This window comes from Colias croceus, chromosome 19, assembly GCF_905220415.1.
Source record: "Colias croceus chromosome 19, ilColCroc2.1".
Classification (NCBI taxonomy): Eukaryota; Metazoa; Arthropoda; class Insecta; order Lepidoptera; family Pieridae; genus Colias; species Colias croceus.
This window is the reverse complement of record NC_059555.1, coordinates 8,723,280-8,738,281: the sequence shown is the minus strand read 5'-3', so window position 1 is coordinate 8,738,281 and position 15,002 is coordinate 8,723,280. Positions and strand designations below refer to the sequence as shown.

General features: G+C 32.9%; 2 protein-coding genes across 2 annotated transcripts; one reads left to right on the top strand and one right to left on the bottom strand.

Annotated features, from left to right (window-relative positions):
* Positions 1–1,022: 1,022 nt before the first annotated feature.
* LOC123700451 (leucine-rich repeat-containing protein 47-like) lies at positions 1,023–5,277 on the bottom strand. The gene is made up of 6 exons (XM_045647662.1): positions 4,561–5,277; positions 3,946–4,377; positions 3,428–3,587; positions 2,962–3,064; positions 2,333–2,488; positions 1,023–1,571 (listed from the first exon to the last, which is right to left on the bottom strand). The coding sequence occupies exons 1-6, from the start codon at positions 5,180–5,182 to the stop codon at positions 1,464–1,466; spliced, it is 1,581 nt and encodes a 526-aa protein (XP_045503618.1). The 5' UTR covers positions 5,183–5,277; the 3' UTR covers positions 1,023–1,463.
* A 3,455-nt stretch (positions 5,278–8,732) lies between these two features.
* LOC123700442 (collagenase-like) lies at positions 8,733–14,568 on the top strand (the record flags this gene model as incomplete). The annotated part of the gene is made up of 7 exons (XM_045647653.1): positions 8,733–8,802; positions 10,430–10,589; positions 11,864–12,030; positions 12,653–12,754; positions 13,250–13,395; positions 13,918–14,026; positions 14,198–14,568. Coding segments are annotated over 7 exons (1,125 nt in total), but the record flags the coding sequence as incomplete, so codon positions are not given.
* Positions 14,569–15,002: the final 434 nt, after the last annotated feature.

Below are 15,002 nucleotides of genomic sequence, written 5' to 3'. Positions count from 1 at the left end.
ACGTTTTTTTTTCGTCTTTTTCGTTGATAAAATTCAATAGTAAGTGTAGAATTACATAACTACAACAATAAAAAAGATATTTGTTTTATTTTTCAAAAACAACAACCACTCAAACTTGAACAAACTTAAGAAAGCAATTTTATTATATTATAATAAAAAAAACAGCAAAAACACAGTGAAAGTCGGGTCAACCGACAAGTGCACAAACACGAAATTATTTTCATTAAAAAATATATTCTAATCGTATTTTATACGAAAGATTTTATATTCACTTAAAAACAAGTTAAATTGTAACGCTAATAAAAAAGAATTTTTTTTTCTTTCTTAGATTATTTTAGGCAGATATTTATGAACTAAACTATATACAGTGCCACAAACTTAACTGACCCGGTGGCAAAAACTGGAACTACGTGCCGCCATTTTGAAATGTCACATTTTCACAGACTTTTCATACGAAATATTTTGTCTACATAAAAAGAAATCGACATCAGTGACACCGCCACCGGGTCAGATAAGTTTGTGGCACTATAGCACATGTTTTGATTAAAAATACAAACAGATAATTTTTTTCATACAATTTCAAATGCAATAGTACCTACCCTCTATCCTTTACATTTTAATAGTGTTAGAGTGAGATGAACTCGTAAGGGTGATTACACATTAGTTTCTATGACTATATCTTTTTTTCACATTTTTTTTGTTATTTTTCAAGTGTCAGTTAATCTAATTAAGATTTTAAGTATCTATTTCAATGTATTAACGTAGATTATGTGGAATAACATTTTATATAACATTTTTATAAAAAAAGTTTTTTTTTTAAATATTATTTTTAATATTATGTGATTAGTATAATAAATAGGTACTGACAGCCACGTAAAACTACATAATGTGTAAATAGCCTTAATTTTATTAAGATGTTGGAACAATATTCGTTATTGACATAAGAGACACAAAAAAATGTTATACCATTTAAATTTAAAACCGGTTAACACATATTTAATAATTATTATGAACCAAAAGAATATACATCAAAAAATATTTTATAAATTTATATTATGTTAATCTTGAAACCTAAATGAACAAATAAATGAGGTACAGTACTCCAAAAGTGATAATGCGTACATAAATCTTCGTCACAGTTCGGTAACTGTCATATTCCCGTAACGTCCGAAGACGATATGTATATAGAGTGGTTAAATGCATTTTCTTCATGCATAATTTAGTAAAATTTGTTTAGTGAAATGAAATACATTTTGGAAATACATACGACAGTTAGCGAAGATTTGCATGCGCATATTAATTTTGGAGTACTGTTATAATAATATATACGTATATAAATATTATGTTACAAAAAAAGTTTATAAGGAATTTTGTTCCACACATTTTGTATACTATGAACATTGAATGTATTTTTGTCTATGAATATGATATATATATTTTTTATCTGTGAATTTTTTACTTTTTTATTTTTTTGGCAATCTGTACACTTTGACCGGAGCTCCTTCGAACACGCAGTCTGTTCTTGATGGATACACGCTCTTTAAGTTACCCTCCATGTCGACTACTTTTACCTGGAATAGCAAATTAAAACTATTGTTAAAAACATATATCACTTATTTTATGAAGACAAACTTATTTAGGCGCGTTGAGAGTAAAATTTCAAGGTCACGTCATGGTAATACCGTCACGTCATGGAGTAAGGCAACGATTTTGGTATCTTGGAATCTTGTCAAAGAAGTTTCACTTCTGACACGTGTGCTCGTCACACACGCTCTGTTTAAAGTTTAAACCTTCGCAGAACAACGATAAACATTTCAAAAGCAAAATCGGGACAACCGTTCTCGAGTGTTAGTGAGACTAATGAACATCAATTGATTTTTCAGGGGGTTTTAATAGGGTGAAATGTTTTGAAAATAAAGAAAACAATATTCAAAGATTTCCGAAAATTCACTTGCCAATTCGCAGAAATCAACCCAACAAAAATCTATTAAAAGTAACTCTGAAATTTTACTGCATCAATTATTATGTTAGGGAATAAGGATAAATTACTCAACGAAACATTTAGTTAATAAAAGTTATCCAACCAAAAACATCACCTGTAGGGTGCCCATACACGGATCGCTTCAAGCAGTTGAGACCAACGGCTTGAAGCCGCGACCATGCGGTGAACTATAGACATTCATTCACTGCCGTACACGGACTGCTCGAGCCGTCGCGACCGCTTCAAGCCGATAACTGCGCGGTTTGTAGCGAGCAGTCAACGACCGACCGCTCGAGCAGTCCGTGTACGTCGCTCAGCCATTAACTGCTCGAGCAGTCCATGTGTCCTCACCTGTTGAACAGTCAGGGTATGGTATGGCCCCTCTTCCTCATCAGCCACACCGAGCAGCAGGCACTCGTGCAGCAGCTTATCCATCACAGTCTTGCAGGAACCGAGAGAGGAGTGGGACGTCACTTCCACAAGCATTGTTTTGCTCTCGTGGGACATCTGCAATTGGAAGATATGTTAAAATGGATAATCTGTTTTACAGATGTTTATAATTTTTAATGTCTTAAGATTAATTCTTCGAGTTTTTTTATATAAATTTTTACTATCAATCGAAACATTTCTATTATCTATACATAGACTATTTATCAATATATTCAAATAGACTTTCAAAATACAAAAACACATGTTTAATTGCCACTGGTCATTTATTTTTCTAGGAAAGTACGATGACTTTAAATTTAAATTCCCTTGCAGCCTAGTGAGAGTGTCATTTTATTAATTACTAGCTGTGCTCCGCTCCTGTTGGTCTTAACATGATGATGTAGCCTATAGCCTTCCTCTATAAATGGGCTATCTATATCTAACACCGAAAGAATTTTTCAAATCAGACCAGTAGATCCTGAGATTAGCGCGTTAAAACAAACAAAAATTATTATTTGGCCAGACAAAATAAAAGGAACTTAAACACATACCTTTGTATCATCAGAATTGGTGATTGGTGGAAAGCTGATGACTCTTCCTTGGGAGTCTTGCAGACATGGGTATTTTGGTTTGCCTTCCAGTAAATATAGGTATCTGAAATAGGAAGACAAAAATATATGATAAATGATAATAATTAATAGATATGATAGATAAAAAAAATTAGAAATTATTGAATGGATATTTCACAAGCTTTGAAATATTAAATTTTTTATATTATATACTAGCAGCCCAAACAGACATTAAATGCCCTACTGCCCCTTTTTCATATTTTCGCTGTAGAAGATCTGTCTTTGTGTTGTGTCTTGATAAAAACGAAAAAAATATCAAAATGTCAAATTGGTAGACCTGTTCTCGAGTTCTAGGCATAGCAAAACATTCAATTTTAAGATAATTCAGTTATTTTCTTAAAAGATAAATTTTCTTCTCAAGCTAATTTAACATCACAGAAATACTTACTTATGTATCCCCGAGTATACATTCCGTTTCTTCTCTTTCCTCAATGATTCTGCCTCAGCCTGCAGCTGCTGGAAGAGCTGTTCACCGGTGAATGCCTTTGCCCTCGACAGCGGAATTAGTTTCAAGTGCTTTGGAGGCTTTGCTGTGTATACTATGTCACCTGGAGAATGGACATATATTTAGTGTAAAATTTAATTTTAATTATTTAATTTTTTTATATATTATGTAACCTTGCAATTCGTATGTGGTCATTGTAAAAGAGAAAATGTCTATAAATGAAGGAAAAATTATATTAGTGTTTTTAAATTAGTTCAGCAGTTTCTTGAAGTATTGGTTATTAAATTAAATAAATGCCTATTATAATGATTAACCATAATAATATATATAAATAATAGTTACTTTATTTCAGATATATTCAAATTTTAGTTAGAATATGTGCAATTTTTTTTACATTCAGGAAACCAGCTACAATATACATACAAATGGATTTTTTTCTGAAAACAAATATGATAACAAACCTGGTGGTATCTTCGCCATATCATGAGTAGCAATAGTAGCAATGTTGCGCTTATCACAGACCGTGTCATGCAATTTAGTTTGCATCTGAATAAACTTCTTGAATTTCACCTCATCAAACTTTAAATTACTTATAACACAGCACAATATAAACGGCCTGATGTTCCAAACTTCATTTTCTTCAATTTTCACTTTAATTGTGTCATCTTCGACGTGTAAGATTTTCAAGGAGTGACATAGTTCACTGATATTGTCATCTGGTACTTGTTCTTCTTGCTTCTTGCCTTTTTTGCCCTTTGACTTGCCCGTGGGTGGTGCGCTGTCTGATTTAGGGCAGTGTTCTCTGATGTAATCAATTACTTGCTTTGTGCGGCATTGGTCGACTAACTTCATGAGGCGTTTGTCAGATAGCTTGTTGCCTTTGAGGTTTAGTTCTGCAATGGGGAATGTTATGAATATTCAATTTTAATACAAAAATAACCAACGCATAATATCTACTACTACTAATATATTAAAAGATGTTCACTACACAAGATTCAAATAGGATTATTAAGAAAAAAGGTATAAATAAAAATCATATTATGTTGTTAAAATGTACTGCGTCTATTTCATCTTACCTTTTAATTTAGCCATAGATGCTAGTTCTCCCGGTACTGTCTTCAACTGATTGTCTCCAATATCAAAGTTCTTCAGAGACTGCAAGCTTTTAGCAACATATCCTGGCAGTGTTTCAATTAAGTTACACTTTATCTTGATATCTGTTAAATGCGGGAAATTTGCTTCTTCCATATCCGGGAAACTCGTCAGTTTATTATTCGAAAGATCCAATGTTATAAGATTCAACATATCACCGATTTTTGGCATTTCGGCGATTTGATTTGAACTCAAATTGATGTTCGTTAATTCTTTCATCTTATTCAAGCTCTCAGGTATACGAGTTAGCTGATTTCGGGACAAATCCAACACTTTCAACTTCGGCAGAGAGGTTATGTGTTCGTTGAATTCAGATATTTTATTTCCGAATAAAAGAAGGGATTGTAAATTAACCAAATGCTTGATATCATCAGGAATAATAGTGAGACACGTATCGCTTATATTTAACAGGTTTATATTAGTTAATTGAAACAAACTTTTGTCTAAACCATCTTCAGAAATACGTTTGGAGATAGCGGCGCCTGACAACTTGATTTCGTGCCTATTCTCAGATTTAGCAGTGGTTACTTCTGGCCAAGAAGCCATTATGTATTTTTAAAAGGAAAATTAAACCTTACTGCGAATAAATATAATTTTACTCCGTATTTTCTTTACACCACGTCTTTTTTCACCGTTGACATTTATTTGCAAAACGGAAAACAAATAAACTACAGATCAATCATGTCTGTCAAAAATGACTTAAATTCACAGATAACAAATAATATAATATAAATCTGTGTAAATAATTGAGATTTGTTATTAAATTATTAAACTTTTCCCATTAAATATTCTAAAAAAAAAAAATATTAAACTTTTCATTTAAAAATCTTTTTTTTTTAGTAAGTAATATAATAACAAGAAAAAAGTATAAATTTCCCTATTTCCCTGGTAATTGGAACATTTAACTACACCTAACTACACTAATGTTATTTACAACATCTACATAGAATACAAGCACTATCGCTGTATGTTTGTATTACATTAATTCAAAACTACTCTATCGATTTTGATAACTGCTTTATTAGGATTTTTGAGCGTAGCTGGGGCATTGTATTTGTGAAATATTTTATAAAGAGTTAGATAAGTAATATTATATCATCGAAAATTTATCTATTTAGCAGTAGCGTATTTTTTTATTATTTCATAACTAGCTTACCGCCCGCAGCTTCACCCGCTTTGTCTAAAACCTTCCTCTTGAATCAACTCTATCTATTAAAAATAGGTACCTACCCCATCAAAATCCGTTGTGTAGTTTTAAAGATTTAAGCATACAAAGAGACATAGGGACAAAGAAAGCGACTTTGTTATAACTTAAGATTAGCTTGGGAATTTGGGATTACATTTACTTGCGTATATTGTCCAAGCATAATATAGGCAGTATAACTAATTATTCTAAAATAATAAAACTCTCAATATGTAGGCAACAAACATTACAAATAATTAACAATTCATGTACTTAAAAGCTAGGTACTTAACTAAGAACCTACGTGCTAAAAGGATCGCTGCTCAGCATTACAGTAAAATGAGTACAGGTTTTTACTTCAGAGCAGATTTTCAGCGACACCTTTCTCTTATAATACAAAAAAAAAAACATATTTTATAGTAGTTACTAGTTAGGCAATAATTATAAATAATTCATAAAATCAGAAATAAACTACTCATGCCATAATACCAAATTAATAAAAGGGAAAAATAATTAATGAATTCATTGGGTACGGATTAAATTGATTAACATAATTATCAATTAATCCTCAATTTTTATCATTTAATTCTTGATAGATTTAAACAGAAAAAAACAGTTTTTACGTAGATTGGTGTAGTAGGTCTAAGGATGTACAAGACCGTTGCTATTTTTTTGGTTTTGTGTGGGGTATCGGTAAGATTTTTTATGATTTTTTTTTATTCTAAAATCATAACTAAATATTATTTACTAGCTTCCGCCCGCGACTCCGTCCGCGCGGAAAAATTAAGATTTTTTTTTCTACGTATTTTTCCGGGATAAAAAGTATCCTATTTTATGCCCAGGATAATAAGGTATAATTATACCAAGTTTCATCGAAATCGAACCGTTAGTTTTCACGTGATGCCTGAACATACAGACAGACAGACAGACAAAAATTTTTTTAATCACATATTTGGGCTTGGTATCGATCCAGTAACACCCCCTGCTATTTATTTTTTCAATATTTTCAATGTACAGAATTGACCCTTCTACAGATTTATTATATGTACTAGCTTCCGCCCGCGACTCCGTCCGCGCGGATGTCGGTCTTTGCGTGGATGGATTATTTCTCCATTTTGAGTAACTCGGACTATGACATCTTATAAATATCTATTGGACCCAAATACGGCTAGGTCTATAATAATACGCAACGTGTGTTCGCGGTACCTACCACAGAACAACGTCTAGGTATGGATAACTGAAAAATTGAGATTAATTTTTTTTCTACGTATTTTTCCAGGATAAAAAGTATCCTATTTTACGCCCAGTATAATAAGGTATAATTATACCAAGTTTCATCGAAATCGAACCGGTAGTTTTCACGTGATGTCTTCACATACAGACAGACAGACAGACAGACAGACAGACAGACAGACAGACAGACAAAAATTTTTTTAATCACATATTTGGGTTTGGTATCGATCCAGTAACACCCCCTGCTAGTTATTTTTTCAATATTTTCAATGTACAGAATTGACCCTTCTACAGATTTATTATATTAGTACGGGAGCTAGCAACGTTTAAAAAAAAGTCATTTTAGTATAGTTGGGTTTTTGATATACTGTTTCTCTTGCTATTTCGGTTAGAGTCCGGGCTGTCTGGCTGGCCGCAGTGGTTGCGTTTATTAGTGCGCATCTTATCTGCACAGGAAAATATCCCTAATTTAAAGTCATTTTTTAACGCGTAATTTTTAATCTATTGCCTTTATTTCTATTGCCATCAGACATAATTTTTTTATTGCAAGACGTTTTTTTCGTTGTAAAATAGGTGCCATACGCAATTTTTATTTCAAAATAACTAAAATGTCATCGAAATAAGTGAAATTACATCAACATGAGTCCGCTTAAAAGGTAAGTAATAACTTTATTATTTATATTATATTATCCTTTTTTATACTTATATTGAATAATTAGTAAACTAATATTTTTAATAGATGGTTTCATATTTATTACACTTTTGGGTATAAATATGAATTTGATGATATTTGTATTTTCTAGTGTTTGATTTTACGCGAGTATTATACATTTTGAAATTAAAGACTTGGGAAAATAATACAATGAATAAATCGCGTTTAAAATCCGTTAAAAAGTCTTTAATTTCTTGATGATATTTGGTTTTTATCAAGTTTACATTAACGTCCTATTTGAGGTTCTTTGGGAAAAAGGAGGCGATATGGTAGATTGTTGCAAAAAAACTGTAAATAGTAAAATGAATATTATATATAGTATAAGTAACACAGTGATTACTTATCCTTCACTGGGACTCATGTTGATGGAATTTCACTTATTTCGATGATATTTTAATTATTTTGAAATAAAAATTGCGTCTGGCACCTATTTAACAACGAAAAACACGTCTTGCAATAAAAAATGTATGTCTAATGGATATATCTAAAGGCAAACGATTAAAAATTACGCGTTAAAAAATGACTTTAAATTAAGAATATTTTCCTGTGCAGATAAGATGCGCACTAATAAACGCAACCACTGCGGCCAGCCAGACAGCCCGGACTGTAACCGAAATAGCAAGAGGAACAGCATATCAAAGAACCAACTATACTAAAATGCTCTCTTGTCAACGTTGCTACCTCCTAGAATAATATGTATAGATCTTCAAAATCATAATGTCTGTTAGTGATAAAAATAATATATAATAATCTTGATAAAAAAATCATGGTTGTCCGTTTGTCCTGGCCAAGCCAAAGAGAATAAAAATACTACGGCCAAGCTCTAAATTGGACCGATTTTGATGGAGTTTTTACTGTCAGATAGAGAAACAATGACGATTAAATTATAATGGATCAAACGTATTTTTATACATCACGGGATTTATTTAATTAGGCGATTAATGAAACTATTACAAGTTTTCTCTTAAAAATATACATTGCGATATTTTTTTCAGGCTTTTGCCGACTCCCGACTGGCTTATCCTGAAGATGTTCGTGGTAAGCAATTGATGACAGTTTTTTTAAACGATTATAGTTAACCTTGTAGTTAACTATTACAAAAACAAAAAAATACTTTTAATACGTCTGTGTATTAAACTTGAAACTTATTAACGAAGTGTTAACAGTATTGAAAATGACTTAAAATAACGTACCATTATAACATCAATTTCTCAATAAAAGGCGGTTGTTTAGTAGAAATTAGGACCTACATTAATTATTAGGATAGATTGAAATAAGTTTGTCATTAAAATAAAAGACACAAGTGAAGTAGAATATCTCTTCCGGTAGTGCTCAAAGATTGCTTATTTATTTGCCCTTAAGGAAAATTGATGTGATTGAAAACTGATTGTGAGTATGTAAAATTAATCGTAATTACGTACTTATGGATTCAACTACTTTCTACTAATACTACCTGCTAGTGCTACAACTTTTACTTCTATTAATAAAATATCAATTACATTTTACGTGATCCATATTTTGTAAAAGTAAAAATAAGCAACATCCAATTTCTTCGGTTCGTTCAAGAACGACTGTTTACCTTACTATATTACTTGCTCTGTGGTTTACCTCATTCAGATGAAATTAAATACTTATTTAAATAAACGGTTCCTCTAATATAATATGAATTGGTTTGCTCAAGGATGGAGATGTTTAGAGATATATTGATGGCCTTGAAGTTAACGAGAAGCTTTGATCATAATCTAATTCATTAATTCGATGAAAAGATTGTAACGCATTATCTTATTATCGATAAATTATCAATATGTTATAATAACTAATTAATTTTGATTAAAATTTAATTTATCTAGGAAACACGCATTTTTGTTTGATAACATTATCTTATCGTGGTCATGGGAATGGGTTTTGCCCCTGCCGTAGGTAGGTACGTGATAACGAATATTTACCCATAGGCCCTATATAATTATTTTATATTATTGTGTAGGGTAAATTATTATTGTTATAATATTTCTATACTAATATTATAAAGCTGAAGAGTTTGTTTGTTTGAACGCGCTAATCTCGAGAACTACTGATCCGATTTAGAAAATAATTTCGGTGTTATATCTAATATCCCATTTATCGAGGAAGGCTATAGGCTATATAATTATCATCTCGCCAAGACCAACAGGACCGGAGCCACGCGGGTGAAACCGCGGAGCGCAGCTAGTGATGAAATAAAATAGCTAAAAAAGTATTTTTACGTAAAGGCCTTTTATCAAAAATAGTATTATATCTTCAAAATAGAAGTGTTCTGAGATTGTATCTTGGCTTTTAGGCGCCAAGTAATTGCTAATTTCTACATTATTTCTTACAAATACATACTGAATATTTGAAATAATTCTGCATTAGAAGTAAGTATATTATTTGTAACTTGCCTACTTTTTTAAAAATAAATTCCCATGAACACTATCTAGATTCTGGGTATTAAAGTTGCTACTTAGATATAGCCTAGGCATATTGCTAACCAAAAAATCTCGTCACCAGGGACACCAGCGAATATAGGCAGGATCGTCTCTATAATTCGACGATATGATGCCAGTTAAATGGGCTATTTTAATTTTTAACACTATTTAACATTATTTATTAAACTTAAAATAATCTAACTTTAAAATATCGTCTCTAGCGAACACAGGCAGGATCGTCTCCGGCTGGGAGGCGGAAGAGGGACAGTTCCCCTACCAGCTCTCTCTCCGTATGGTGAACAACGAGGCTGCAGTGTTCGCGTGTGGAGCTACCCTTATTCATAATGAGTGGGCACTCACTGCCGCTCATTGTACTGCAATGTGAGTTGGTTTTTATAGGCTATAGGATCTGCCTTCTGAGTTGTTTTGAAGTGAAACTTCTTAGGCGCGTTGAGATTAGTTTCACTTCTGAAAAGTGTGCTCGGCACACCCGCTCTTTTTATGATGATGGCAAATGTTTACCACGTTAGTTTTAAAAAAGTAGGTATAAACGCAGTAGACCAAAAGTTTTGTTATATCTATCAATAAAAATAAATCATATTTTATTGGTAACATTTATATGCTGCAGGAATTCAAGGTTATGGTTATAAAGGGATGCTGTTAAAGAAGAAATAATGTATCATCAATAATCTTTTTACAACCTTATATTCCGATGATAGTCTATTTATTGACTACTACAAATATACATAGCTCTATCAAATTTTTAGTAATGTTATTATTGACTATATTAACATATCCATAACAGATTTGAGGATAATATCGTAATGCAGTTCTGGTGTACCCATAGAATAATATTAGCACATATTAGCATTATTGAGCGAGGTTTATAAAATCTCTACATATGATAGAGACTCGTATAGAGAAAATAGGGGTAACTTAACAGCGAGCTTTTAATAAATAAACAACCACAAGATACCCTAATTGATGACTTATATTTTAAAAAAGCAAGATAGTATGTCGTATATAAATCCATACTAACATTATAAATGCGAAAGTAACTCTGTCTGTCTGTCTGTCTGTTACTAAATCACGCCAACTATTGAACCAATTTGCATGAAATTTGGTATAGAGATATTTTGATACCCGAGAATGGACAATATAGGCTACTTTTTACCCCGGGAAATAGGATAGGTTTTATCCCGGAAATCCCACGGGAACGGGAACTATGTTGATTTTTTCTTTGACTGCGCGGGCGAAGCTGCGGGTGGAAAGCTAGCTGTATAAAAGATAGTGAAAAAGATGAATTCAACTATATATTAGTTGTTCAATTAATTCTCCTCACAAACCAGACGCTATTTTAAGACTATTTCAGGACAATTTTCTTTCAGGTACAATCTGATCCCATACTAAGCTTTCGCTTGTGGGAAATCAGATGGCTGATAAACATACATAAAGCTGCATACATATATATATATAATTTAAAAAAAATATTTTATAGATAATTAACACCCAGACACAGAGCAAATATCTATGTTCATCACATAAATATTTGCCCCGGGTGGGAATCGAACCCACGACCTCTGGCTTGGAAGGCAGGGCCACTACCAACCAAGCCAACCGGTCAGTCAATAATAATGTCCATATTTCTTCACCAGGCGCATTACCATCGTAGTCCGCGTCGGAGTGACCCAAACCACAAGACCAGCTCTGATCTTCGAAACCACGGAGTACTATAACCATCCGTTGTACATCGAGGAGTTGCCGTTTGTGCAGCAAAATGATATTGGTGTTATCAAGTTCCCGAGACCTGTTGAATACAGTGGTAAGTAGTATTATCGCAAACAGGAATGGCCTTTTTGCTTTTTACATACTAAAATTACTTAAACACATTACTTAGATATTTTAATTTTTGACGTAACCTCGCTCTGAGGCGTTCCAGTGCAAGCGAGAGCGCGGAACGAGCGACAAAGAAGCACAATCGTTGTCACGTTCAACTATCGTCAGTAAACCGACTTTACAGACAACCAATTTTTTTTTTTAATAAACAATCGTGGTATTCGTAACTTCCTCTAATAGATCCGCGACCTTAGCAATTGAATTTCTTCTGCTCTTTCATCATAATCTATACATAATATCAATAAGCTGAAGAGTTCGTTCGTTTGAACGCGCTAATCTCAAGAACTACTTACTGATCCGATTTGAAGAATTATTTCGGTGTTAGTAAGCCCATTTATCGAGGAAGGCTATAGGCAATATTATATCATCACGCTTAGACCAACAGGAACGGAGCAATGCCGATGAAACCGCGGAGCACAGCTAGTAGAAAATAATTAAGTGGTAGACCAAAAGATTAAAATATTCCAAAGAATGCGAAGGTTCTGAGTTACATGGAAGTTCAAAAGCTTCCAATTTTGATGTTACTAATTAATGAATTATCATTTCAGATGTGATCAAACCCATTAGATTGCAATCTTCTGCTGATAAGGACAAGAACTACGATGGCCTAATCTTACTCGCTACGGGCTGGGGCAGAAACTGGACTAATGGTGAACTATAACATTATTAGTATTACTAACTGGTTTTAACACGTGTTTTCGTCTTTTTTACAGTTAATCAATCGTGCAAGAGAAAATTCTACATATTATTCTGCCACTATTACAAACATTATTCTGCTACTATTGCCTCTTTTACAATTTTTCTACATAAAAACTTTCCTATTATTTATTTATTTAACCCTTATATTCCATGACATTTAAATACAAATTACAACAAAAGAGACATACTTAGTACACATAAGAAAATATGAATAATGCAATTCGTATAAATGTCCTGGCCCCTATCGGGTGTAGGCCTCCTCCATCTGTCCCCATTTCCTCCTGTTGTCAGCTGCCTTCATCCAGTCTCCTCCCGTAAATTGCAGAATATCATCAAAACCTTCCTTATGCGTTAAAAAAAATTGCCGAATTGGTCGAGATCTCGAGTTTCACGCACATCAACTCATTTGGCAATTCATGTTTGTTTACAAAGATTATCATTACCAGGTGTATCCCCTGAGAACATGAACTGGGTTTACCTTACCGGAGTAGCGAACCAGGACTGCCGCGCCGCGTTTGGAGGCTCTAGTACTATCGTTGCGTCTACTATCTGCGCTGGGTTCTACAATGTGACCAGCCAGTCTACTTGCCAGGTGAGTCTATACTAATATTATAAAGCTGAAGAGTTTGTTTGTTTGAACGCGCTAATCTCGGGAACTACTGGTCAAATTTGAATTATGAAGAATATAAGATCAGCAAGTAAAAATTTATTACTTACAGAGAAAATATGAAAAAATAATCAACTTGAGAGAATTCATCTCTCAAATTAAAAAAAAATTAAACCTAAAAATAACGAACCACATTAATTCAGTTTTTAAATGAAATGAAATGAAATTACGTAATAACCATTTGGTAATCTGTGGTTTTAAATAATTTCGACCAAAAGAACTACAATTACAGGATATAATGATTAAAATAAATGTCAAAAAAGAGAGTGAGGTGAGGTGAGGGAGTCTCCCCGTGACCACGCTCGCTGTAAAGTGTTCGAAACGTCGGGAAAATAATATAATGAATAAATCGCGTTTAAAATCCGTTAAAAGTCTTTAATTTCTAAATGTATAATACTCGCGTAAAATCAAACCCTAGAAAATACTAAAATAAATGTTTTATTCTAGGGTGACAGCGGCGGCGGTCTCACCGTGGTGGATGAAGATGGCATCGTCTCGCAAGTTGGTGTATCCTCTTTCGTGTCCTCCTCTGGTTGCCACACACCTATCCCTGCTGGTGAGGGTTTATTTATTTATATTCTAAAGGAAATTTGTTAATTTCTAATTAAAAATGGATATTGTACAGAGCAATTGATTGTTTGTAAGAAATAAAAAGATGAGGTGGATGTTCAACAGTTTTACAGTATTCCTCTGTGTATATTAATATAAATACTATTCTTGTTTATAGGTTTCATCCGTCCCGGACACTACCATGACTGGTTCTACGAAGTGACTGGAATTAATTTCGACTGGGTCCCGGGACAAGAAGAAGACAGTGAATCCAGTGAATCCAGTGAAAGCGAGTCCAGTGAAAGTGAATCAAGTGAAAGTGAGTCCGATGAGGATGAGGATGAGTCTAATGAAGATGAAGATGGTGATAATGAGGATGGAGATAATGAAGATGGAGACAATGAAGATGGAGATAATGAAGATGGAGACAATGAGGATGGAGACAATGAAGATGGGGATAATGAAGATGGGGACAATGAAGATGGGGATAATGAGGATGGTGATAATGGAAACGGAGAAGAAGAAGAAGCTTTTGGTTTGAGAATGTAATTGAATAGAATTAATCACAAGAAGTATTGTTTTCATATATTTTTAAAATAAATGAATAATAATTAGCGCCTTGTTTTATTTGTACCTGATACCTGAACCAACGTTGGTTAATAACCGAATGATTTGACGTACTATACCGACCGCTTACAAGAATAAAATGATGTATTTCATGAGATTTACAGATTACTCATTCGCACAAACAATTTCTTCAGATTTATAATATTAATTATTGGTTCATTCGAAAGAGGAGGCTGTTTAGTGTTTATGAATGTCATGTCGGTTCAAAACATACCTACTGGCCTAGTTCTACTTATTTTTCAATTTGGATTCACTTTTATCGATTATATTCGAGCTTAGTATTATATCTAATAATAATTAGATAAAATTATTTATAAACACTATTTATTAATCCAGATCGTTTAATTTTAGCTTAT